The sequence below is a fragment of the Mesoplodon bidens genome, assembly GCF_964165515.1.
Source record: "Mesoplodon bidens genome assembly, chromosome: 10".
Classification (NCBI taxonomy): domain Eukaryota; kingdom Metazoa; phylum Chordata; class Mammalia; order Artiodactyla; family Ziphiidae; genus Mesoplodon; species Mesoplodon bidens.
In genome coordinates, this window is record NC_138172.1 from 34,526,209 (window position 1) to 34,554,021 (window position 27,813).

At 45.6% G+C, this 27,813-nt stretch overlaps 1 protein-coding gene across 1 annotated transcript in view; it reads right to left on the reverse strand.

Moving 5' to 3' along the window:
* CACNA2D3 (calcium voltage-gated channel auxiliary subunit alpha2delta 3) overlaps positions 1–27,813 on the reverse strand; it is a gene marked incomplete at both ends in the record, with an annotated part of 788,351 nt that overhangs the window by 166,408 nt on the left and 594,130 nt on the right. Inside the window, one exon of the mRNA XM_081246546.1 lies at positions 4,166–4,249. Within this exon, the coding sequence (XP_081102672.1) occupies positions 4,166–4,249 (84 nt within the window). The remainder of the gene's footprint in view (positions 1–4,165; positions 4,250–27,813) is intronic.

Sequence of the window (27,813 nt, forward strand, 5' to 3'; positions counted from 1 at the left end):
AGAGTCAGAGAACGGACCCCCAGCAAATGCTAAAATACTCAAGAAGCAAAGGGAAAAAAAAAGAAGCAAGGGGGACGAGTTACTTTTTCAAAAAGGGTATTGGTCTGTCATGTAGAAATCATTTTTCAAAACATAATCAAGTTAAAGGTATTTTCCTACACAGTAGTTTTTTTGTTTTTGTTTTTGTTTTTTAAAAGCCAACCATTTGGAAGACAGAGATTAAGTTTTTCACAGCATGAATCATCTTCAAACACTCTGAGAAATCTGGGCCAGTGAAAGGCCTGGTTGAGGCTGATGGGCAGTGAACAGGGCAACCCTGTATCTGATTTTTGGAGGTCCCATCTGGGAATGGTGAGCCTCCCTCCCTTCCCCCACCTCTGGCTGATCTCTGCTAATTACTTGTGGCCCTTCCGTGAGTTCAGAGAAGGACAGCAGACACAGTGATGAAAGATGTGCCGTCATGGGCACCAATAGGAGACGACGGGAAAGCCATTTAATGAAATAGGAGCAAATGCTGACATGCCACAGCCTGTCAGGAAAGGCTCTTTCCCAGCCCCACGGCTTGTTTTTATTTTCTTATTTTTACTTTTAAATTTTTTCCCCTCTTTTTCTCCTTTGAGGAGCTTGAATAAGATCTGGCTGATAGAGAACTACAGTGCTTGCAAGCAACCTAAATTTGATGTGGGGCTGTCTAGATTTGGGTTCATATTCTCATCTTCTGTGAGAGAGAGTAAAAGCATAATTTTTAGCTGGAGGCATGTATAAAATAAAACATATATTTTACTCTAGATATTTTTTAACAACACATAATGGGCATTTCTGGAAATATTTTCCCATTTTAACTTTTGTGGTTTTGGATGGGGAGAGCTGGTCCTAATTAAGTCTACTTTCTAACTCTTAAGAACGGCTCGATTTATCTTTGACATGGTTTTCATTTTTCCTCTTTCTGGTGCCTGCCTAAAGCCATTTGGGACCTTCCCCTCTCACATTCCCCAGGCAAGTCAGAGATTAGGTAAGCTTCTCCATGCCTCAGTGCCACCCCACCCCCAACTCCCAGTAGCACAGAACAATCAGCGTCAGGACCTGGGAGGGTCCGAGGCCAGGGTCACTAATGCTTTCTGGAGGCAGATACTTAGATGATTAGTCTAGTCTTTCCCTTTTCTTCAGTTATAATGGAAATAGATTACACTTATTGAACATTGAGACAGGATAGCCCTGGAGTTCAGAAATGGACACTGGGGCCAGAGGTTTATGATCTTGACCAAATCACTTACCCTCTCTGTGCCTCAGATTCTCTTCCTGCAAAATGGAACTAATGACAGCACAGACTGTCTCACAAAGTTGTAGTGGGAGCTAGATGAGCTAATATGTAGAAGAGTGCCTGGTATTCCCTGAGCATTCAATAGATGTTACCTGTCCTGTACCATCATCCTCACCAGCATCATCATCATCTTCATTATCATCCTTCTCCCTTTTCTTTAATGTCAGACCCCTTTCAATAGCTCAAAATATTAGGATTCAAACTCCAGTTTGTTTGACACAGATATGACCTCATAACTTTTTTGGAAGTACACAGCGTCTATGTTATAAATGTGGTCATTAAATTCAACAAGATCCTAGCTGCCAAGAGAAGTAGGATGCTCCTTCCAAGAACTTCTCTGCAGCTGGGCAGACTCATGCTGCTTCTTCCTCAGCGGGCTCTGCTTGTCTGGTCTTTCCCAGATCTTGACCTATAGTCTGCCCTCTGCTACTTACATACAAACCCCACTGGTGGACACATGGGCATGTGGGATCTTGTGTAGCCTTCACAGAGATGCTTTGTATAGGTTCCAGAATTCTCTAATCAAGGGAGTGCAAATTCCTAGGAGAGAAATGGTGACTTGGATTTTCCCAATCAAGCACGTTGGTAGTGAAGGAATTCATGTCTCAAATGTACCTTATTTCCAAGGAGACAAGAGACCCAAACAAAAGAGACAACCAAAGGCCAACTGGTGAAGAACAAGAGCAATGAACTTTCTGGAGGTGTGGGAACTCTGAAGGTAGACACTCAGAACTCAGTCCTGGGAATCAGATGAAGGTAAAGAACATGGCACGGGCTGGGATTCCGATGACAAAGGAAGAAAAGAGCAAGGAAACAGAAAGCATTTGTCAAATCATTGTTAGTAAAAGGAGATATCAGCTCATGGAAAATTAACTTGGGCACAGGTGATAATGACTAGACAACTGGGGTACAGATGAGCCAAGTAATAAATCTTTTCAAGTAACTTGCAAAGGAGAAGTGCGAGTGTCAGCCTAGTGTTAACTAGCAGAGGGCCTGCTTCCTGGATGCAGGGACTCCCAAGTATGAATGAGCATCAAGCTTGCCTCCCATATCAGTTAAAATGTAAAAGATGAAAGGATGGGAAGCATGTTGATGACAGGGTTCAAACCTTCTGGGAAAGAAAACAAAAGGATCCTGTGAAGTCAAAATAAAGCAGCTGATAAAGTGAAGAGGAAAGAGAAAGGAAAACAGTGGAATGCACCCTTTAAAGTTTCATGATACAGTTTAGCAACTGACGTTCATTAATGAGAATGAGGGTTGATGATGCTGAGAATAATACTAATAACAGTTACCACTCAGAATGCTCACTGTGTCCATGCAACCATGTTGATGTTGACACTTTTCACTACAGTAACACATTTAGTATTCACAACAGCTCTGTGAGGTAGGTACTATTGCCATCATACTCATTTTACTGAGAGAAAAAAAGGACATAAACCAAAATTGAGATGTAGAGAAGATAATTGCTTGCCTGAGACCAACAGCCAGCAAATAGCAGAGGTGGGGTCTGAACCCAGGCAGGCTAATACCTGAACTGCATTCCTCAGGACTGTGCTAGCTTGCTTCTTGGTAGAAGCAGGTTGAAAGGGTAGGACATGTACATTAGGTGCAGTACAATTAAAAGACCCAGACGTGAATCCTGATGACAATGTTTAGAGAACAAGAAGATATAAAACTCTACCAGGTCACTGAGCTGACACAATGTCAGGTCACCGGCACCTGGGAAAAGAGAATGGATGAGGAAATAACTTTGTATCAAACAGCAAAGTTACTCTATCTGAATGGGGTTTAAAAAAGACTGAGTCCAGATGAAGAAGGAAATCGGTTAAATTTCTAAAACAGATATGACTCTTGCATTTTATAGGCAAAGAAAAAACTCAGAGATTTATGCTAGCTGAGACATCCAGGTTGCAGAGGTTGTGAAGAGAGGAAAAGCAAGCAGTAAGAGGACTGTGATGCCAGACATATTTCTGAAAGCACGAGAACCCAGCCTGCAGGTTTCAAATGGTTCCCCTCAACATCCCTTTGGAAAGCAAGACAGAGGGAGGGATAGAAACACTGCTGACTCAATGATGAAGCTCAAGAAAGGACTCCAGACAAATCAGAGAGCTGCAGGCAGAGAAACCTAGCCTGGGCACGAAGAATCCATAGAGAAAGGGAAGAGCAAGTGTCCAGATAGGAACACCTGGGAAGTTAGGATTTAATTAAGGACAGTCTGCCTGCATTCACAAAAGGTGGCATGTCTAACAAATCTGATTTATTGAGGAAGGAACAAGAAGACTGACGGGGCCTAGTCGTGGGCATAAGGAAAGCCTTTGATACAGTCTCACAGGCTGAATCTGTGTAGGAAACAAGCATGTGTTACTGCAGTGTGGCCTGGAAAGGGGAAAGGCTGGGGCAGCCCTGGAAACAGGGTGGCCAACCAAGCAGGAGGAGAGCGGCTCTGCCAAGCCCTGGGCTGACACCCTCACAGGTGAGTTCTGGCCCTGACTGTGCAGCTGCCCGGCGAGGCTCTGGCCAGGCTCCCCTGAGGGAGACAGATCCCATTAATGGCACTGAGGAGGAGTCTGGATTAATCGGGTGCAGAAGAGACTAGAGCCTAGAAAGGGCTGGTTTTAGCAGATTGCACAAAGCAGGCAGGGTGGCTGGCCCGTTTGCAAGTGGACCTACGGGTGGGAGCATTACAAAACTCCAAACAGGTACAAGGGCCCGTGGTCTCCGCAACCCTCTGGTGGCCAGGTGTCCCTCTGGTGGGACTCTCGGCTGGCTCCCAGGCAGCCTCCAGGTACAGAGGAGGGTACAGTGGAGCTCCCTTCTCACCAGGCTTGAAAACAAATCACTTACCACATCATCGCGGTCCTCCCACTCCACCTCAGAAAGGTCAACACTACTGTAGTTAGGTTTCCTCCGCTTTTTCCCTTCTTCATACTGGCAGGAGGGGAAGAAAAGAAAACAAATGACAAACAAAGAAAACATTTCCATGAGATCACTGGCCAGGACAACCTTCATCATCCGAAGTCCTGGTTCATGCCTGAGGACTGTGAGTGGAGGGTACTAGTGAGAAGCCCAGCAGCGGGGGCGGTCCTGGGGTTTCTGCGGCAGGAAAACCAAGCCCAGTCACCTGTAAACATTTGCTCCCAGCTAGGGGGAGTATACAAGCCAATTCTTTTCTCCCTATGAACTTACCTAGCGGACTCCTTACCTCTAAACATGCCAGATGCAAAGCAAAGCTTTTCCCCTCCTTGGACATCCTATGTGTGGAATGCAACCTTTCTCCTCAATTCCAACACTTTTAAAGCCCACCCCTTCAAGACACAGGAAAGGGCATCTTACATAGTTTACAAAAAATCTAGTTATATCCCTCTGTGTTTTATACTTCTCCCATCCCTACCTCCTGCCTCATACCTACCTCATACTCCTTGGCCAGGAAACAAAAGTACTGATCTCCACATTTGGGCTCAACATCCTGGTAACATTTCGCAGACACACAGTCTTCTACTTGCTATCACACTGACCACAGCAGTGCTGAGCTAAGCACAGCTACTTTACCTGGAGTACATGTGGGTATTGGGAATCACTACCAGATTTAATGGCCAGTAGGGCATTTCTCTGGAAAAGCTGATGAGTGCATTAATAACAGAGAAAGTGGTTTGAGTTTTCTTCCCCCTAAATCACTGGTGTTAGTCACCTGGCAAGCCTACATTTTATCAACTGGACAATCCTGCGTCTGGATGTTCCTGTATCTAGGGCCTTTAATGCTGTGTTTATAATGTAGGAAAGTCTGCCCTCTGCTGCAGGCTCAGGATAAGCAACCCCTTTGCCAGTTCATAGGATATGGCTGATGGCATATTGGAAAAAATACATATGTATGTATAGTTTTTTTCTCTTTTCCTTTTATTTCTAAATTAGTCATCTTCTGATTTAATTCGTAGGATTCTAAATGAGACGCAGCATCACTCTAGGTGTTTTAAGAACCCCAAACCACAGGTTACCATTTTGGACACTGCTCGGCTACCATGGAGACAGGTGCTGAAGGCACATGGTGTGGAAGAGAAAATCACTGCTGGTGTACTGAACCAAACAGGTCCAAACCGGCCCCCAGTGGAATCTAGGGGAGAGTGGCCAGACAGGGTAGGTCTCCCGTCACTGTGAGGCCAAACAGGGCCCAGTGGTTTTCCTGCCATCTTGTCTTCCCTCAGGGCTGCATTTCAGGAACTCTGAGATGTCCTTGGAGAGCACCCACCCTCACCACCCAGGAAGGCTGCCTTGCCTCGAAGGGGCAGTGGGCTCTGACAACCTTGGTCCACTGCCCTTCCACTCCCTCTCTCAGGTTTCCAATTAACAGACAGTCACGGTCAGTTTTATGACATCAGATCCACTCCAGATGAAGGGGAAGCGAAATGGTTCCCTCAGAAGCCGCTGTAAACGATAGCGGATTCACAGTTGGATCCTGTTATGGAAAGTTCACTGTGCATAGAAGCTGTGGTCCTCAAGAGAGTCAGCCTGGGGTTGAGCCTGTGGGACAGGAAAGAGGTCAGCAGGGTTGTCACCCTCTTCTCAAGGTGAGGAGGTGTGAGGGGGGAGGGGCACACGATGCTGAGAAGCCCACTTGTCCCCCGAGGAGCTAGAGTTGGACATTCTTGGACCTCTGTTATCTGTGCTAATGGCCCTCAAGTTCTATATTGGTAAGAACATTCCTGGGAGCCACTAGGCATCCCAGAAGTTCCTACAGCCCAGCTTCTGACCATTAAAGGCAGAACTTTCACAGTTTCTTGGGTAGCCTAGTGCTAGGTATATACTGTCTTTTGGAGGAAGTTCTTCCATTGGTCACTTCAAAATCCTCCTTTATTCACTTATTCAACATACATTTATTGGACACCTAGCAAGCACAAGGTCCTAAAGAGATAAGTAAAGTCAATTAAACAGTGCTTCATTCTTTCCCAAGGACTTGTTTGTGGTTTATCACTCTTAATTCTGCCTATCTACAGTCAATTTATTGCCCATGATGCCTGTAGCAAGTTAAATATCAAACTAAATAGCAAGTTAAATAAGATCACAGAGCCAGTATGGAGGAGGACACCCTTACCTACCCACAGCCCCTGACCAAATTTTCACGGCTAAGCCTCATGTCATTTCAACCGCTGCTAAAGAAATTCAAAAAGACCCCCAAGGTCCTTCATCCTCAGAGAAGGTGTTCCCCTGTCTTTGTTAAAAGAGGAGAGCACGGTGGTTCTGCCACTTACTGGGCATGTGACACTGAGCAAGGCACCCAGCTGCTCCAAGTTTCCTTTTTCTCAACTGCAAAATTGAGAAATACCTCCACAGCCAAGGTAGGTTGAGACAATTAACTAGGTACTGTATGTAAAATGGCAAGCACATCCCTGGCACAGCATGGAATAAACCCTTAATATGCATGTAGCTAATGTGAGTCCTGAAAAAGTCATAACCTTCTTGATGAAGACACAGGCTCATTGTATACAATTGGCTACTATGTCATTTCCTTGACATGAAGGAGACCATTCAATAATTTGTTGAGTTACTATTGTGCAAGCCATAGGGAGGCAGAAGATGTTTGCTGAAGATGATGGTGCCAGACCGTCACACTCATATGCCTCCTCTTGGTATGTAAGATACTTGTGTAGTAAACATCAGGTTGGGACTCAAGACTCTCCTGGCAGAAAACTTCAGAACTGTGCTAAAGAACCCAAGTCCTTTTAGATGACACGTGGCAAAATTGGAATCCACAGACATAGATCCCTTGACTTTTGACCATTCCTCGATATCTTCCTTCATTGTTGGTAATAACCACTCAAGAAATTCAGTGCACTGCACTATTGGTATTCAAGAAACTGGCAGAGATTAGAGAGTGAGGGGAAGGAAGATTTCCCAGCATACCAGTCTGTAAATCACCATATTCCAGTAAGTCTCTACTTTAACTGCATTGAAAGAAACAGACGGGACTGGGGATACCCCCTCTGGAACTCTACTTTAGGAATGCCCCTCTATGATGTCTGCTTAACCAGTGAAATAGGTATGAAATACTTTCTATTTGGGTCTTTATTAATGAGTGAGCTCCTTTAAAATATAAACAGTAGTGTCCCAGAGTGACTACTCTGAGTAAGAAAAGAAAAACTCAGTAGGCTGTTGCACAGATAAAACAGGTCAAGGACAATGAGTAAACTCCAGCATGATGACCCTAAATCCACCTAATCTTTTCTCCCATTAAGAAAACTTACTAGGCTTCCCTGGTGGCGCAGTGGTTGAGAGTCCACCTGCTGATGCAGGGGACGCGGGTTCGTGCCCCAGTACGGGAGGATCCCGCATGCCGTGGAGCGGCTGGGCCCGTGAGCCATGACCACTGGGCCTGCGCGTCCGGAGCCTGTGCTCCGCAACGGGAGAGGCCACAACAGTGAGAGGCCCGCGTACCACAAAAAAAAAAAAAAGAAAAGAAAACTTACTAGATGGCTAGAGACTAGACCTCCACACGGAAGACACCTGGGCTGTGGACCACCACCACCCAACCCCCACATTTTCCAGGGTAATCACCTTGGCTTTCCTACAGGGAATCCCTTTGGACCCCACACTCAGTAAATATAGTTCTAGCGAAGGCAAGACCATCCTGGTTCAGAAGGAAGCCAGTGACCTGAGTACGTGAGGGACACCCACAACTCTCCAGGACACAGTGATTCGTTCAGGATTGGGGATGTAACTCATACCAACCCAAATGAGACTCAGTCTGGTATGCTTTCCTGGATTTATCCAGAAAAAGTAGCTCTCCATCTACTAGCATCACTAAGGCAGTAGGATGTGAACTTGAGCTCCTTGTGGCCATCTCTGCCACTACTTGGAGAGAGCCTTCCTGAGAATGAAACCAGTGCAGAGGAGGCAGAGAAAGTACATGAAGAGAGTCCTGAAAGCACGGTGTGTGTGCCTGGATCAAGCTGTGCCTGAAATCTTTATACCCTTGGGTGTTGCACGTACCAACACATTCTCTCCACATTACCCACCTTCCCTTTATTTAAAGATTTTTTTAAGCTGGCTTGGGTTTCAAGTGTAAGTATTCATCAGAGTTCCAACTTGTATATATTTAGTATCTTTACTTTTTTCTTTTTAAATGAACCATTTTTAAAGTACATTTTAAGTGAAGTATTCACAAACTCTGGTACTTTAATGATTATTTAGAAACACATGATTTGCAAAATACCTCACTACTAATCAAGATAGTATACTGTGTTTGAGCATGGCTTATCCTCTGTACCTGCTTTCCCCCGGGAGGACATAGGTGTGGCCACAGTGTCAGAGAGTGACAGAAAAAGAACTAAACCCTCAAACCTCTGACTCCCAGGCCAGATCGCCCCTCTCCCCTGGGATCTGGCCTGGGACGAATCCCAGGTCCCCCAGCCCCACTCCCTCTTTCCCTTTGTGAGGATCTCGTTACTGGGGCTGAGGCATCGGATATGGCATTTGTTAGTGTATCTATAAACTGTAACTTCCTTTGAAAATATGATTAACGAATTGCAAACGGTTTCCAAAGGTTTATAAACAGATACTTTGAGAGCCACGGGTAGGTTTGTAGTTTTTGGTGCCTGTTTTATGAAAAAAATATGTGGGGGAGAATTTAATAAGGAAAGATATTCTGTGCTATGAAATACTTTGAGGTGGAGTTTCAAATAAAGGCCAGATGTGGTGAACACACAAACCAGCCTGTGGCCTAGGAGGATGGGGCAAGAAGGGCACCTATCTGAGGAGCCAGCAAAACCATCGGGGGTCTGCCTTAAGTGCCAAAACCTTTCTGGCAGTGTTTAATTGTCTGGATGTGAGTGCCCCTTTGTGTTACCTACAGACTGATTGTGGAAGCAGAATGCGATGGGCTGAGGTGATGACCATGTTCATGTGGGTTTGAACAATACAAAAATGCCTTTGCTTTCTCTGTGTTCCTTTGGGAAGGACTAAAGGAAGTCAGCTACACACATCCATGCAGCCTCTGTGAAACAAATATTATGTGTGCTAATAATTGATAAACAGTACGTGCTGTTCTATGCTGCCAACAGGAAGGAAGGAGTTGGGGGTGGGAGGCCCACAACTGGAGAGGAAGAGGCCTTGCCCAAAGCCAATGCCATCTGGAGAAGGGGTGTGGCCAGGGGCTGGGAGCCAGCCTTTGTCTGGGCAGATGTTTCTCTTGGGAGGCAGTCACGGTCCTCAGCTGGTGAATACCTTCACCACCTCCTCCGAGGCCCTGAGTCTCCTCTTGTCTCAGAGGCTGAAGTGGCCATTTCAGGAGAAGGAAGGGAGGCACATCTTCTTTCCTCCATGTACAAAAGAGGAGGACCTAATGGCCACTGGGCTCTTCATTCCTTCACTCTTTCATTCAATCACTTGTCCATACGCATATCCAAAAATACTGCTGGACACCGATTATTTATCAGGCCTTGAGCAAGGCCCAGGTGAGCCTTGGGAAAGCATGGAGAAGCTGTTTGAGAAGGATCATCTTCCGCCCTCCAATTGTAGATCACGGTTCACCAGACCAGTAAGGAGAGTAGGGAAAAGCCAGGGCCCCAGAGGGAAACTCTGGTTCAAATCTGGTCTACACCTACAAGCTGTGTGCCCAGGGCTAACCTGCGCTTCTCTGAGCCTGCCTTGCTCCTCTGTAGGATGGAGGTAAGAGCACTCAGCTCACAGGGCTGCCACGAGGAACAAATGGGCACAGAAATGGTTGAGCACAGCAGACGTCCTGACAAACAGGGCTGGGGCAGCCTGCCACCCAGACAGCACCAGTAAGTGCTGACGTTGCCCCGACTGATGAAATAGGGCAATGCACGTGAGCATGCTCATCCCTAGAGACGACGTTCATGGGGTAAAATGGTTCTTAACAGTACAGCTGTTTATTAATACTTCTAGTCCTTTAAAGAGGCAGTTCAGCTTGGCTCAGGGGCCCATTCTTCTCAAAGTCAAAGGGAAGGGTCTCAAACAAGGACGTGGTCCCAAGGCCAGGTGGCCAGATGGGTCTGTGACAGACTGATGGTCTCTTCCCCTAGAATTTGCAAATCAAGGTCTCTGACTGTCACAGCATGTCCTGCCCCAGAGGAGATGGCCGTAGGGAAAGGGAGTCTCAGTGGTATCAGCCCCTGCTCTACTGGCTATGGTCTAAATGGTTTAAGTGTTTACAGTTTTTTAAGATACCCCCCACCCCGGTTATACATGTAACAACTGCTCATTTTAGAAAATTTGAAAAATAATGAAAAGTGCAAGAAATGGAAAAAAGATTGCCCTCGCTACCACAACCCAGGGATCGCCACCCGACATTCTGCTATCTTTCCCAAAGGGCATGTATTTTGAAGCGGTTACTGTTTTCAGTTTTCTAAGCTCATTGTTTCTCCAGCAAGGAATTTATAAAATGTAGCAACCAATCTGTTCTGCTTTCCAAGTGACTGCTTTAAAAAAAAAAAAAAGCAAATTTCTTTTTTTCTGCTGGCTAGCTTCCCCCTCAACTCCCTATCATTCTTCTTGAAGAGGGCATTTCTTGTGCCAGGCACGATGCTAAGCGCTGTGCGTGTATCTCTTGCAATTCTCACAACTCCAAGAGAGGAGTAATTCTTCACAGACGGGAAAGACGCAGAGCCCAGGGATGTCGGTCACACAGTGGCATGGCTAGCAGGCACTGGAGTCTGATTCCTTCCCAACTCTGCCTGCTTTCTGAGCCTCCAGTCTTTACCACCCTCTGCACTGCCTCCCTTAGCTGGTCCCTTCTCATAACTCACTAACTCAGGGCAATCACTGATAGCACTTCAAGTAGCCAGCATGTTAATGGTGGCAGAACCGCCTTGGCCAAATCCCACCAGCCATTCATGTCTCTGTTAACAGCCAACTCACTGGGGCTGCCTTGAAACTAACCTTGATGGCCAGGGGTGCAAGAATCAGCTTTAGGTTAAGAACAAGTACAATATTGTGTGAGTACGGTAAGTAAGGATCATGCCACATGTCTAACATACAATATCGTATTTACACGATGCCCAATAACCAATATCCAACTCGAGGCCTCAGAGAAGCCTGGTAGTACCTGATGGTATCACTGATAAAGGATTTCCAGCAAAAGTGTGACCCTCTGGTTGTGTGACCCCACCACAGCTCAGATAAGACACATGGTTGGATGTCATAGGCACTATGGCAAGAGAGAAATTCTGATGAATCTGTATTCAGAGCTGAAATCCTTTGCGTTCTTGGGAAGATGAGACGCCCAGATACACCAGAGGGAAACAGGGCCATGAGGGTATGTATAAAGGCAGTCAGAAGGTGGGAGAGAGGCAACAAGGGCATGCCGAGACAACAAGCTTTTCCCTTTTTCTAAAAGGTACTGTGCTCCTATTAATGAATGCCTTTAAGTGTCTCGAAGATGAAAAGTAATACATGCTCTCCTAGTGTGATTACAAAATCCTTTTGATTGCTGTGAAACTATAACAGCTCTGGTGTTTTTTTTTAAAAACAACAATTAACTGGCCACTTTGAAAATCCGAATGACCTTTATCTTAAACAGTGTCCTCTGAGTCGCTGGAATGAGTCACACACGCTGTGAGTGGGGAGGAGGTGGCCAGCCCCACCACCATCGTTTTTGCAGGTCAAATGTGGCTTACTACACAGAGGTTGGATTTAAATTCTCCTCCTCAAAAAGCCAGTCTGTCTTGTAATAGCAAGCTAGTCATAAACATGAACATCACGCTGAGTGGCTGGGGTGGGAAGAACTTGCTGCGCTAGCAAAGGGACAGGGGAGGGGGACTCTGATGGGACAGGAGAGAGGCACCTTCAGACCTGCTGACTCAGGTGCAAGAGTGATGCTAAGAAAAGACCGCCTCTCCACAGAGAAGAAAGAAGAGTGTACATGAAGGCTACATACGAAATAAAAATGCATGTGGGCGCCTGGGAGACAGCTACTCTAATAGGTTAGAACACTTTTGAGACAGAATGCTCTTCAAAGCTTCCTGGGCAAGGGTTAGATGCAAGACAGCATTCAGAATGAATTTCAAAGTTTCAAAAAGTTGCATCAAATTCTTTAGAATGGAAATGTGCCATGTTCCAAAGCCGATTTGATAGAAAGATTTCAGAGACCACTTGAGTAATTAGGAGATAATATCTAGGGTAAAAAGAGGACCTTTATAATTTGAGAGTATGTCTGTGGCTTTTGACAAGCCACTTTTTTTTTTTTTTTTTGCATTTACAGAACTTTATCTGGTATTATTCCTTTGAGAAGTTAATTATATATCAAAAAACTCTTGGGTATGTGGAACCTGTTAGACCATTTTGAACACGGGGTACAATTAGGCACCACAAATTGATTCCATTTTTGAAATGGCAAAGACAATGAATTTCCTTATTCACTCAAGTAAAATCACAAATTAGTATCAACCAGCACTGTAACACAGTAATGTGTCAGCCTTCAAATGATGCTGCAGCTAACTATTCACTGTAGGGTGAGTTCTCTGTGGTGCTGGCTTTTCTCCTGCCCTCAGTAACATTCCCAGTGCCTCCGCCCAGCTCAATCACTGGGAAAAGGACTCTAGTCTCATTCCTCGTTGGAGGAATGGCAGTTGAACAGAGAGATCTCTCAACTTCAAGGTCCTTGTGCTTACTGACATGAAGGGCAGGAAGCTGACAATGATTTTGCAAGTGAAGTGAATAGAGGGACGCAGAAAAGAAGGAAAGGAGCCATTCCTTCCAAGCCAGCTGCCATAACCCTGGACTCAGGTGTATGCCTTATGCCAGTAATGGTATCATCCTGCATCACACTGCTGAGCCTTCGTCACCCATGCATGCGTGAGTGTATGTGTGCAATTTTGGGAGTTGCTTGGCAGGATAGCTTTATTTTGTTTTGCTTTTCTCCTGATAAAATTTTTAAAGATACTTGTGAAGGAGGAAAAGACATGTAGAGATCCATCTTTGTGGCCACCTCTTCCATGAAAGTTTCTCTGATCCTCCCAGCTAGAGTCTCTTTCCCTTCTTACTCAAGGTAGCCCTTGGTTCTCCACTTCCCTGAGGACACGGGGCTTTGCAGCATAAACATGCATGTGGCTATTTTTTCCACTGACCTGATCTCTGCTCTAGCCATGTCCTGACCACCAAACACAATGGTCTCATCAACCATTGGTCCATCCAGCCCTCTGGATTGGTGACTGGGCAAAATGTTCAGTTTTGATTTTTTTTATATATGATTCTCAATTCTACTGATATAGCTTTTAAAAAGTGTTTCTGAATGCATGCTGGTCTGAATAAGCCCGAGAGACTTCTGATATCATTCATAACTTATAGAAAAACCAAAGGTCCCCTGCAAGGCTGACTGAGTTCTCTTATATTTGCCTGTGACATTGGAGACATGGGCAAAGGCTGGAACAGGTGAGTATAATAAAGAAAGAGGCCAGTGGGCCAGGCAAAGTAGCCAGGCTCATCAAACTACCACATTCGTTGCTTCTACTAAGTGTCTCCTAGAATTGAATTGCATCTCTCCATCCCTGTTGCCATCAGCTTAGTGTTGGCCACCATGATACTGGTGTTGATGAGGGTGCATGTCTCCTAAGCACCCATGCCTGGACTCCACCCTCCAATCCATTTTCCCAAGTCCTGCCAAGGGGATTCTCCTGCAACCCTAATCGGATTACACATCACCACTCAGTCTGAAATCCCTGTTACTTCTCATAGGCTGATGTCCAATGTTCCTGAATGCCACAAATCCCCATCACCCTGCTTCTGCTTGCTGCTCTGGCCTCTCACCACTTCCCGCCTCCCACCCCATACTCCCCAGCTAGACTGTGCTGACTGCTAGAAGGGTCACTGTCTTTCTTGCCATCAGGTCTCTGCACATGCCACTCCATCTGCTCCCAACACCCTTCAACCCAACTCAGAGTCAAGCGGCCACTCAGCACTCAGCCAAGACATCAGCTTCTCTGGGAAGTCTGCACTGGCCTGTCCCCAGTTAGTTCAGGTCCTTCCTGTATCCTCTTCAGCATCCCGTGGTATTTCTATCTCCATGACTAACACACAGTACTGCAAAGTCATTGCTTCCTTGCCCATCTCCTCCACTATGTCCCAAGCATCTTTGGGAAAGAGGCTATTTCTTGTTCAGCATTGAACCTACATTGCCAGGAGAGTGCCTGGCAAAGAGTAGCTTCTTCATGAATATTTGATGAATGAGTAAACAGAGTGAATGAACAAATTAGGATGGGTCCTTACTTAATAAGTACACGTTATAACACCAATCACATGCCTGGCCTATTCTAGGCATTTCGTGTACATGAACCCACTTAATCCTCATAACAATCCCACGCAGTAGGCACTGTTTTTGTCCTCATTTTTCAGTGGAGGAGACTGACTAGAAGGAGGTTGAGTAACTTGTCCAAGGTCACACAGCTGATAGTAGCAGAGCTGAGGGTGACCCTAGACTTGTGGCCTCAGAGACTGTTCTGCTGCATGGAGAAACATGTACTGGTGAACTTCCCATAGGTGGACCTAAGTTTGCTGCCTGGTGCCTGCCTAAGATGTGTCCTTTGAGGACACAGCAAGGGGATCATGGCAAAGTGACCTGTAGTCATCATCAACCAGCTGCCTGGAATTCCACCTTGAGCAGAGCTGAGTTTCAAATTATTAACTCTCAAAGGAATCTTTCCATGAAATATATATGAATGTACTATTTATACTTATATTTGAACCTGGATGAAATAGGCATCAGTTAAGGGCATCCAACCCACAGAACTCTCAAACCTGCTGCAGTACTGGGAATCAGACAAATGTCTTTACCTGTCCCAGTCACACCCAAACCCTCTTCCTGGAGTGTTGCTAGAAACTTAGAAACTCCAGAGGAGGCTTTTGGGGGGAGAGTGGGGGGAGAAGCAGGCATCTGGGAGAATTAGAAAATTTTAACTGATTCTAATACCCAGGATACATTTCTGAAATCCTTACGTTTCTTCACTGGGGAGAGGTAACAGCACCCTGTGATGCCTGTCAGCTTCTGAATGTCCCAGATAAACCCTCCACAGGATTTTTTCTCCTCTTTCCTCTGTTTATCCTTCCCAATCCCAAGAAATTAAGCTTAGCTCACTGGGAACGTCTTTCTGCTTGGGCACATTTCTGCCAAGCAGGGTCCTTGTCTATTTAAATCTGTCTTGAGCATTCCTTAGCAGAAGGGTTCTTGGGCTTTTGATTTAATTTGGAGTGTCTGTATGTGTGTATGTGTGTTCCTTTTAGATGATGCTCTAGATTTGTTTCCTGCAGAGTCTGGCCACCACTCTGCATGGGGTGAATTGCGTGCATTTATCTGTGGGACTTTGGTTTTGTAGTCACTGGGTCCAAAAAGAGACCACTGTGACAATGATAAATGTCCCTTGACTTGCTCCTCAGGTGGTCTCACTCCTTCCAGGGAGAGACAGGCACACAAAGCATCGAATTTCAGACTTGAACCCAGAGATCCCTGGGGTGAGGCTGGAAGGCCAGCCTGTCATTTGGGATTTCTGGCCCTGGCCAGCTGGGGCACAAAAGCACTCCATCCTATGAAATCCCCAGCCACAAACCAAAGAAATGCCAGCTACTTGGCGGTGGCGGGGGGGGGGGGGGGGGGCGGTCACCCGGGTCCTGTCCCAAAGAGAAAGGGGCAAGTGAGGCTGAGAAAAGCTTTCAGCAAAAGCCCTGCCTGGCTTAGCCAAACTGCTTTCTGGCCTCAATATCCCAAATTCATTCGTGATTCCCTTTGCTATGAAAATATCCATGGAGAATGTGGAAATGGCACCTGGGAGGTGTTCAGAAATACATGTGGCCTGTCACCTGATTACAAAAGTTGACTGAAGAGCATAATGGTTTGGGCACCTCCTTAATGAAGGGCAACGGTCAGTTCAGGGGTGTGGTGGGGATTAAAAGATTGTGCCCCAAAGCCCATGTTCTCAACCTTTTTATTTGCATTCTTTGCGTCTTATCATTTAGGATTATGTAAAAATGACAGCTGCTTATAATTATTTGGAGGTTTGAGTTGCAATAATTAAAAACATCTGCCTTTATCTTACCGCTACCAGACTTAACCCCTCGAGGTTGGGTCTATTGAACTTCAAAGAGGGAAGCAAAAAATAAAAGAAAACTCCACACATTACTAACAAATTTCTAGTGATTCATTTAAATGTATAACCAGTTATTCCAACAGCCTTCAAACCTTTAATTATCTCTTAAATATATATAATTTGGGACTGCTAATTAGATAGCAATTTAATGCTCTCATGGGGATTCAGATGCACTGTCTTTCTAAAATGTAAACTCACAGAGGAATCATCATTGGCATTCAAATGATTGAATTCTTCAGTTATTCAAATGAGGGTGGGCGTTTACACTGTTGAATCATATGAATATTCTGCTGTCAGCCCCAGCTGTAGGTTTTACAGGGGTCCTCAATACACTGAGGGTAAGGCTAGATTTCTCCCAACTCTCTGGAGAGAAACAAGTCCAGCTCCTCCTCGAGGAAACCTAACCTCAGTCTCACAGCCCAGTCTGGCCTCTTCTTAGATGAAGATGGCTCTGTTTTCCTATTTTAAGGAGGAACAAATTTTCCTGGAATTCGTAGTTATGAAAGCTTTAATGCTTGCTTCCCAGAATTCTTCACGCTGGTCTGCCTGCTATTGTCTGGGCAGTTAACATTTTAATTAATAACTCTCCCTACAACAGGCTGCTGCAGATGGAGGAGGTGAGGGTTTCACTTTGCCTTGAGCTTCCACTTCCTGTGTATTCCTACCCCCGTTGAGATGGTCCTTTAAATTATATAAAGATGTGCATCACATGGAGAAAAGCAATTGATCAATTAGATGACATTGGACAATGATGGAAGCCAGCTCTCACATCTCAGTCTCACAATGTGGCTAGGCTTTGCATTCCTGAGCCCAGGCTAGTAGCTAGCAGCTGAGGCTCATTTCCCCCATAAGGGGAAGGAGGTGCAGACAAATCTATAGGAAATTTTAACAGATCATTATTCAACACATTGCCTGTAATTACATTTTGATGAGGCTTTTATTGCTAATTCATCATCCAAGATGGGGCACTCTAGATATGAAATTAATCTAGTAAAACAAAGGTCAGAGTGTGTCCAGTGAAAAGAAAAGCTTTGTCCTCATCAAATCCTTTTGCCAAACAATAAAGCAGCAGAGAATCCTATCTCTAAGCCATATTTCCTTAAAGTGCCTTCTCCATTATTAACAGCATAAAACTAACACTCTGGTGCTTCCCAGTGCAAGCAGGCCAATGTGAGGTGAATACACATGCAGCGCACTGAAACAGAAATGTGCCTGACACCACTTTAAAGCTAAGCTATGTACGCACACAGAACTGTATTTGAAGCTCTAGTCTAGAGCAATCAATTTTTGCAGAGACATATCAGTCCACTGGTGTCTTGGTTTGAGTCCCCTCTGAAGCAGACCCTAAGACCAGGATTCAAGGGCAAGGTTTTTACTTGGGATGGGTTCCCAGGAAATGCCTATAGGGACATGGCAAAGTGACTCAGAGACAGAGATGACAGGCAGGCAGCCAACACAAGTTGCATCATCGAGTATGTTAGCGCTGTGGGCACCCCAAGCTGAATCCGACTGCAGAGGTCTAGGAGCCAGGGTGGAGTAGGATTGTGGTACAGGTGTGGAGCCCACCTGGGAAGTGGGAGTGCTCACCAGTCTTTGGTAGAAGGATGCTAATTCCCTGGCACATCTCGTACGCTGCGTGCAGGAGAGGAGTGAATTCCAGAAGTCAGAGAAAGTCTTCACTAGGGTTTTGGCAGCCGCAAGCTAGGCTGGCCCCCATGGAGGTGAGGGCCGAGGGGACATGGGTAGGACATCCACAGAACTACTCCACTAAGCATGTTCTCCAATAGGAATTTATCAATAAAACCTCAAGGCACTTTCCCTTGTCCTTTGGAAGTCTGTCCTAAATCTACCCAGATTGCAGACACAACATCTTAAATCTCCCCATGCCTCAGGGTCTTTGCATACTCGGTTTCCTCAGCCTGAATTAGTCTCCACTCTCTTGGCATAGCAATTTCTTCTCCCCCTCAGGGCTACAGGGCTCAGCTTAAAATGTCATCCCTAACAAGGGTTCTCCTTGACCATCCAACTAAAGGTAGGGCATGTCCCTACTTTTTTTTTCTCAGGTCCTTGTTTCCTTTGGAGAGGTTATCCAAAATGTGTAATACTTTTTATTTGCTTACTTATGAGCTTAAAGAAGACATATCTTCTCCATGACCAAATGAAGGAAGAACTATGTCTGTCTTATCACTTGACCCCCAGCATCTAAAAGAGTGCCTGGCATAGGAGAGGTGTTCAATAAATACATGCCAGATGAGGGAAGGAACGGTGGGAGGGAAGGTGGGCTACAGCAACACAAGAAGGAGCACATCTAGGTGTCTGAAGAGCCTTTCGTTGCTCCCTAATATGCTGGACTGGATCACCAATTGTGAACTGAAGCTTACAGGATGCAAACTAACTCCCTACAGACTTCTCTAGCCACCCCTTCCACAGCTAGACACCAAGTCCTTTTTATAAATGCTCCTTCTTGTCAGTATTCTCACCCTGGTACTTAATAATACACTGTGTCATTGTGTAATCAATTTCCTATACATGGGTCTTCTCTCCCGTTTATTTATTATTCCGCTTCATCTGCTAGGTATCTCTCCAGGCCCTGGATATGCAAGGGTGAATAAAATGCTATCTGATTAGTGACTTCAGGTTGCTTGCAGTGCAGTGAGGGGACAGATGTGTCAAGGGATTTCTATAATGTAGTGTGTGTGGAGCTTAAACTCAAAGACCTGTGCAAGAAGCCTGGGGGGATGAAGGGGTAGGGTGGTGTGGAGAGGAAAGTTTTGGGGGGTGGGAGTGGGAGACAGGGAGGCAGTAGAGGGGTCAGAGCCACACCAGCAATGGTTCCCAGACTTGGGGATTTCACAACTGTATCAACCAGGCTGCTCTGGTTGTAAGCAACAGATACCAATTCTTTATCACTTGAGCAAAAGAGGAATTTACTAGAAGTGTATATGGAAGCTCTCTGTTCCTACCACAATGAGAGATTAATGAATTAATTAATATGAATGAATAAATAAATAAAGGACCTGATAGAGGGCCTCTTGCTCTTGTCTTTTCTTTTCCTTCCTTATTTCCTTCCTTCCTTCATTTCCTTCCTTCCTCTCTCTTTCCTTTTCTTTTAATTCTTCCTCTTCCCTTTCTTCTTTTTTCTTTCTTTATTGGCATACTAAGGACTTAAGAAAAACAAACCTTCCATGTATTCTTACCTTTGTATCAGTCAGGGGCCCAGCAGGAAGCACATGGCATAGTCAAGCTGGCTAATTAAGGATGGTTTAATAAAGAGGCTATTGGAATAGTGGGGTAGGGTGTAGGAAACTATAAGAAATGGTGCAGTACCCTGAAGCAGAAGCAGTGAGGACCTTCTCTTCCACTCTGCATGAAGGGACAGAGGAAGGAGCAGTCACAGGAGCCCACAGAGAAAAGGAGGCTAATGTGGCTTTAGACTGGATGCAGCCAGTCCCAGAGGACACAGGGTTGAATATACAATCCCACCCCACCCTCCTCTCTCCATTTCTTCTGAGTGTGTGTCCCCCACTAGCTAAACTCCATCCATAGCTGAGAGCAACGGAGCCACCCTGAGTGCCATGCAGGTGGTGTGCGGGGGCAGAGAGCAGAGGCAAAAAGGAAAACTGTCCACAGGAGCCAAGGGAAGCCCTCTAGCCCAACTCTCATTTTATAAAAGAACCTTATAACACTACTTCAAATTAAGGAAGTTTGTTCAATTGAATAGGTTTAACTTTATGAAAAATGACACTGTTCATAGTTGTCTTTTTTTTTCTCTGAAGATTGAGCCAAATTTGCTTTCTGACTGACAGAGTCCTTGGCCTAGGCATCAGCTAATCTCTCTGAAATAAGCACTAATGCACAGGATGCTGTGAGGACTTAAAAGAGGCAAAACACACAAAGGTGGTAGGCACAGAGCCTGGTTCTTGACACTCTTAAGTAACAACTGCATTGTCACTGTTAGTCCCCTCTCTGCTAAACCCCATCTACGCCCTACGTGTCCATGTACACACCCAGCCACAGAACTTGGGGACCAAGAGGCTGTTGAGTTCTTGAGGTTTGCAGAACAGGAAGCCAGGCAGCCCTCTAATCTGCTTAATTCTGAAGCTCACGAGGTGTAAGCATTCCCTGCTCAGGGCTGCAATGCTTCCAATCAAGTGTCCAGACCCAGGCAGTTCCAACTGTTGCCCTCAACAATTTCATCAAGTGGAAAGCACGCAAGGCTGTTTTCTCTTTTGCCAAATGATGTATTTCAAAAAGAACAGGCTCGCTACGTGGGGGTCACGCAGTCTTGTTTATTTTTTCTCTGAGCACACACTCCTCTGAGCAGACACACTTACTAAGCATCTGTTCATTCTTTCTTTTAAAGTAAATGGGATGGATTCAGACCTGGCGTTAAGAGGAGTCTCCTGGGCTGTGTTTTGAGAATGTGCTCAGGGACCAGGCACATTGCGGTGCCCGCGCGCCACCTACTGGCCGGTCTCGTTCAGTTCACAGCAGTCTGAACAGAGAGTGGGCTGAGATGGGATTCCAGCCTTTGGGAGCCATAGAAAGGACTATAAATGAGGCTAGGTCCCTACCCCCTACACCACGACAGGCTGGGGCCAGCATGATGCATGGTTCTGAGACCAGAGAGAAAAGTCGTGCCTGGTCCAGCCTGAGGACAGAGATCCCGGGAAGTGTGTGGGACCCGCCCACTGAGTAGGAAGAAACGTCCTCCAAAGTGGACTGTGGATGCAGTTGGTGTGCATATCACCTCCTCTGGGAAGCCCTCCAGCATCTCACGGCACCCTTTCTCAAGAAAATCAGATGCTTCCCCTGCAAGCACAGAGCTCTTCTTGGCCTCTCTCGCTATCAAGAACTCTTGCTTTGCTCAATGAGTTCCTTGTGGGCAGAGACATTCTTCTACCTGCTTCTATGTCTCCATCAGCTAGCACAGTGCCTGACTTGAGGAACATCTGATGAATGTTTGCAGGCCAGCAGGAGGGCAGGGGCAGGGGCAGAAAGAAAGGAGGGCTTGACCAATCACATGAGCTTCAAGTTTTGTGTCCAATGTAGCAAGGACTCAGTAAATGTTTGATGAGTAAACATGTGACACCTGCACTTCTCATTTATTGTAGGAAATTGGTACCCAGATATTTAGTCACCAGCACCCTTCAAACATCATCAAAATCACTCAATAAATATTTACCAACCACACCCTCGATACAGCAGCAAAGTCACAGGAAATCACAAGGGATGGGGCAGGAGAGGCTGAACATACAGACCTTTCCCAAGAGTGATAAGTGATCCTGAGGAAACTAAAATAGGGGATGTGATGGGGAGTGATGGAGGAGATGTGTGGCTCCTTTGGTCAGAGAGCAAGGATGCCTCTCTGTGGGGGTGACATCTGAGATGAGACATGGAAGCTGAGAACAAGGCAGTCACAGGTGTATCCGGGACAAGATTCCAGGTAAAGGGAAGAGCAGGCACAAGAATTTGGAACAGAAAGGAGCTTCGTGTTTCTGAGGAATGGACAAAAGGGCTGGAGTGTACCTGGAGCACGGTGGGTAGCCACAGAACTCTGGCAGGTCAGAGAGGTGAAGCCAGATCTGGCAGGGTGCCGGGATCATGGCCTGGAGTTTGGGTTTTACTGTAAATGCCAAGGGAAGCCAGACCATCTGAGTGATGCCTGTGAAAGCCCCTGCTGACTGCTGAGTAAATAATGCTGGGGTGGGGGTGGGGGATGGGGTGAGGGGGGTACAAAAATAGGTGTCCAGAGCAGATCTCAAAGGGAACTGAAGTCATCCAGGAAAGAGAGGACAGAGGCCCTGTCAAGAGTGACAGAGGGGAGTGGACTTGGGGTGCATTTTGGAACCAATAGGACATGAGGGTGGATGGCATGGGGAGGGATCCAGAAAAAGTCAGTGCTGGAGGCCACACCCACACCTGTTGAACTAAAAAGAGCCCTTAGCATTTGCAATGAGTGGGTGTGGATGGGAAGAAGAAATGAAGGAAGATTAGTTGAGGCATTCCTGGTCCAAAACTTATACAAAAAAGAAAACGATTAGATGTGTGGGATAGAAGCTAGTCCTTGCATGATTGAGGATCTGCATCATGATATAAAAATCACATTTAAACTTCACATTGAACTTTTTGGGAATGATACAGAACCTCCTCACATGGCCCATTGCCTGAACTACGTCAGTGGACTTCAACAAGGATTCTGATAGCGGTCCTTCCTTTCAAGCTTCCATTTAAACTAGTGTTTGATATGCGCTGTCTGCTTAGCATTTAACATATTTACATGTGTCCACAGGAATGTCCACTTCATTCCTTATGAGAGGACTTTGGCATAAGAATATTTACATTTATTAGCATGTTCACATGTCAATCTGTGTTATCAATGACCTTCTGCCAGGGTCCATCTATAACCCATGTGCAATAGCAAAAGGGCACAGAAAAATGAACTGCCTGGGCGTCCACGAGAACAAAGAAACAGAATCAACATTTGGAGTGGGGCGGGGACAGTCAAGGAGTAACACAGGGACTTGCTGGTGACATCAGGCAGAACTCAGGCTGTGGGAAAAGCAACAACATTAACTTCCAGAGGGAGTGGGGCAATTCAGTGATGGGAAGATGACACTGTTATCTGCAGAACTTGGGATCGTTAAAGAGTTAAGCTGAGTTTGACAGAACAACAGAAACGGTTTGGTGTCTGAGTATTCTGATGTAGATAACCTGACAGCTCAGTCTTCCCACCCCCTGGCCTGGGCAGCACAGTTTGGTTTAGGGCATCTACATGGGTTAGGTGGGAAACCGTGGGGCTGAAACAGGCAGAGCCAATCTGTCCTGACTATCCACTCGATGACCTTGAATTCCAGACAACTCCCGACAGCCTGGGAGGGAGATGCCGAGGCCACAATGGAGGAGACTACGTAGCCCCCGACTGTTTGCACAGACTCCCAGGATGAAAGACTGGTGGTAGTGGTGGAGCTTGTTCTAATCCACTTTCAGGAAAGAGGAGGTGCTACCATCTGTTTACACTCTAGACTGGGTTTAAAACATCTGGTTCAAAACGTCTGGCTACACTCTAGACTTGTTTTGTTCCATAGGGCAGCCTCAAGCCACATGTGGCTCTTGAGCTCCTCAAATGTCGGAATTGAGATGTGCTGTGGGTGTAAAATATACACCAGCTTTCAAAGATTAGTATAAAAAAATGGCCAATATTTCATTAATAATTTTTATATTGATTGTATGTTGAAATAATGTGATTTGGGATATACTGGGTCAAATAAAATATAGTCTTAAACTTAATTTCACCTATTTGCTTTTTAGATGTAGCTACTAGAAAATGTTAACTTGACACAGGCAGCTCATGTTTGTGGCTTGCGTTACATTCTTCCTGGACAGCGCTAGTCTAGACAGATTCTCACTATAATCGCCTGATGATGACCCTGTTATTCATCCATGTGGCTGCAAAGACCAGGCTTCTCGGTCACTCCCATCCTCCAGCCACTCTGCCTCCCATTTCCTGAAGAACCAACCAACGTAGCACAGTGAATTTAGCACATCCAAACTGATCTGGGGGCTCCGGGTTCTGGCTCTTTCTAGTCATTTTACCACCATATCACTTGGTGTCTCACTTTCCTGTTTGTAACATGGGGATATGCACTGCCTCATGGAGAACCCCAGCTCCTCAGCCTGGCACCCCCAGTTGTCTACAATCTGACTCCAGGCTGCCTTCTAGACCCACCTTCCACCCAGGCCTGCCGTCATGCACACCCTTCCCTTGAGGCTCTGGGCCTTTCTACTACTCCAGCATCCTAGGCTTGCTATTAAATTAGTTAATGATTAAAAACCTTAACAACTTAAAACACTTTGAACAGTGTCTGCCACACAAAAAGGAATCAACGAATGTGAAAAAAATGACTAAGACCAACAACAACAATAACAAATACAAAATACATCTTCCCTAGTTGTGTCTATGGTTACTTTTACACCCTACATATAAAATCGCATCCATTCTATTTGATTTTGAGTTCTCTGAAATGGGGCACTTCTCTGCAACCACTCTGAGCAGCTTGCTCAGCCCTAGAACATGGTGGCCATCTAACAAACATTGAGGGAAGGAATGAAGATTTCTCTCCATCGTTCCCAACTTCCATCTCATCCACCACTACACACAGTGGCCCATGTGACTGGCTAATTTTCATCCAGAATAGAAACCCTTCAGCATCCTTCCTCATCTTCTGGGCTTGAAGATACAGTGCAAACAGCTTTTGGCAAATGTCAACGTGGGTTTCATGGAAGTGAGTCCTAGATTTTGCCTGCCCCAGGCTCCTCTGTGGAGGCTTGCCTGTGCTGTGGCTGCTGGAAGGGAGCCTTCTTTGTGTTCTCTTGGTGGTTTGACTAGGCCCACATTCCAGGCCTTCTTGGGAAAGGCAATCAACTCAGATGTTCCTTTCTTCTAAAACCGAGGGGCACATGGATTACCAAAATTTCAAAGAAAATAAGATCATGGCAAAGGTGGTCCCTTCCTAGTCTTATCGCCCTCAATGCTCTGTAGGGCAAAAGAAAAAGAGATATTAGGGGCTCCACATTTTAAGAAAAATTCATAAAGCTCTCAGAGACATGGGAAGAATAAAGTGCAAGAAGAATCCATTTAAACAGTAACTCCATTTAAAAGTAACTATGCTTTGAAATAGTTCTAACCTGAATGTTAAAGAGGGGCAGAGAACAAGAAAAACTTCCAGATGTTTAATAACTACTCAAAAAGCATTCCTCAAGGTCTGACTTGAATCCTTCTTGCTGTGCTATTGTCCTATTCCCCACCCGTGATATGGCCCCCAGCCCATGTTAAGATAGCTCCATCAGCCCCCAGTCTAACACACGGGACCCAGCACACCAGGAACCGGATAAATGTTTGTTGAATCAACATCGATTAGTCTACCAGAAGTCACAAGCAGGTGGCAAGGACAGAGTGGCTGAGAAACACTTGGACAAAGACTACAGAGAGCCCACTTATCAACAGAAAAGTCTTACTTGGGCAGCTTTGCCAATTAAACCAAAGCCAGTCTGCTGAGTAAGGCTCCTACATCTGTGCTGTTTTTGGAGACACTTCATGATTCACACCCAAATCATACAAGATGAAAGAAAATACTGGATAAAATCAAGCCAAATATTAAGTTTGGGGGGGAAATTTTATTAGAAAAATAAGAAAAATATTGGTATTGTGCTTCAGGAAACCCACTTCTTTCCTCTGCCTGCAGGGGCAGAAACAATCTCAGTGGCAGATGGAGAGGGAATAGGAGTTATTTTAAGTGAGCCTGTTCCATCCTCTGCGCTGGCCACAACCTGCCACTCGCACCCACCGTGCTAAGCTAGCAGCCTTGGCCAGAACCGAGGGGAACATCCATTTGTAACAAGGATTCGATTATATGGCTGGGCTTGGAGAAGGCCAATCAGGTTGGAGTGAGGATACCCCACCCGAGCTGGCCAAGGAAGCTGCTGGCAGCTGGCTCTCCCCAGCCGTGCGTGAGGGTCTGACCTGGTGCATTTACATCTGGTGCAGACACCAGGTTTCTGGGGGAAGCACACCAATTACATTATCCTAAAGGACCCAAAGTAAGAGAAAACCGAACAGTGGCTTTGGAGGATCCCTTCATCCATTCCCCTCCTGAGTTCCTCCTCTGTGCTGAGAGGCTGGTGGTGAGGGAGAAGGAGGCATGAAGCTTTCTGCTTTTGTTGCTCATGTGAAAAAGACAGAGAGAAACAAACCACTTGTATGTGCCAGAGCTGGGGTCATTCCCCCCATGTGGATTGATTCTTAACTGTCATTCTTCAGTTACTGCAGCTGCTAGTATATCCTTATTGCTACTCTGAAAACAAACAGACAATAGCAACAACAACAAAACACTTCGGTTTCCTCACGTAGTAGGGCTCACACAGAACATCCCAGTGTAGCTACTGTCTGCTTGTCTTCTAGCTCAGAGTTGGCCCAGAAAATTGAGGGTGTGTGTGCGTGTGTGTGTGTGTGAGAGAGAGAGAGAGAGAGACAGACAGACAGACAGACAGATACAGAGAGACAGAGGGAGGGGGAGAGACAGCAGGCATAAACAGGCTAGCTGAGGTTGCGCAGACTAAGTTGATACCAGGTTCAAAGTAGAACTGCATGCAGACTGCATGATTCCAAGGACTCTGTATCTATTCACTTGTTTTTGTGTGTATACAATCCCTCACCAATGTTTATCATAATAATCTGAACCAACTGAATAATAAAAAGTGTTCTTTAAATCCACCCCCACCACCAAGCATCCACCACCACCATGTCCTCCCAACCCTTATAGCAGCCAGGCATAGTTCAATAAAATCAATAAAACACAAACAGGGTGCCTGTATAACCACCACTGTCCGCAAAATGTCCTGGGGCCTGCTTTGTCACACAAGGCTCTTTACTTGCATTATCCCATTTACACTGACAACCAGTAATATTATATACTTTGGTTATGGCAAGATTACAAGAGAAAATGATGCTCAGAGAGGCTGTGTGACTTGTCCAAAGTCACACAGCTGGGATATGGCAGGACCAGGAATCAAGGACAACTTGTGTACTGCTGAAGTGGAATTCCTTCCACTTTACCGCTGTCTTTTTCCCAGTAGGAAAATGCAAAACTCAAGGCAGGGTCAACACTCACTACTGCTCACATTCATATGGGTTAGTTCATGTAATCCTCAATGGTGGGCATCATGCCAAACCTCTTCTAAATATGTCAGGGCCTCAGGGTCACAGACTGATAAATGGGATAGATGGCTCACTGACCTGGCCACTTCTTATGTTCTTATCATGGATCAATTGCAAAATATTTCATCTGGTTTGGGCTTGGGTTCTCACAAGTGAGATGTGCAGCATTTGCTTGGGTCACCCCATTTATGGGAATTTGACCCTAGCTACCATTTCCAGTGAAATCATTCAGTGCAATGTTTCAACAGTGAGAAGAACAAAAATGACTTGTATTTGTGAGTATTTGCACTGTCAGGAGACGATCAGTGTTGACTGGTTGGCCTGTTTTTATAAGAGCCTTTTGGCTGCCCTCTCAGTGGCCACAGCTCTGGAAAGTGCATGAGATGGATTATTTGCAAACAGACCATTTGCTGCATGACCAGGAGATATAAAAGACCAGAAAGACTTCGTGAGTTGACTGTGCAGATGGGAGCTACTCATTTCCATTGCTATAGAGAAAGGAAAGGTATCTTGGTGACTTCTGACATCTGGTTCCATTTTGTTCCTTCTTTAAAAGCTGATACAGAGAAAGTTAATTCATTCACTAGCGGAAGATCCAGGTTTGATTGTTTCATTTACTCTGATACACTCCAACTTGGAATAAATAAGCACTAGGAGCCCATACTCAGCCACACCAAGTACATAACTCC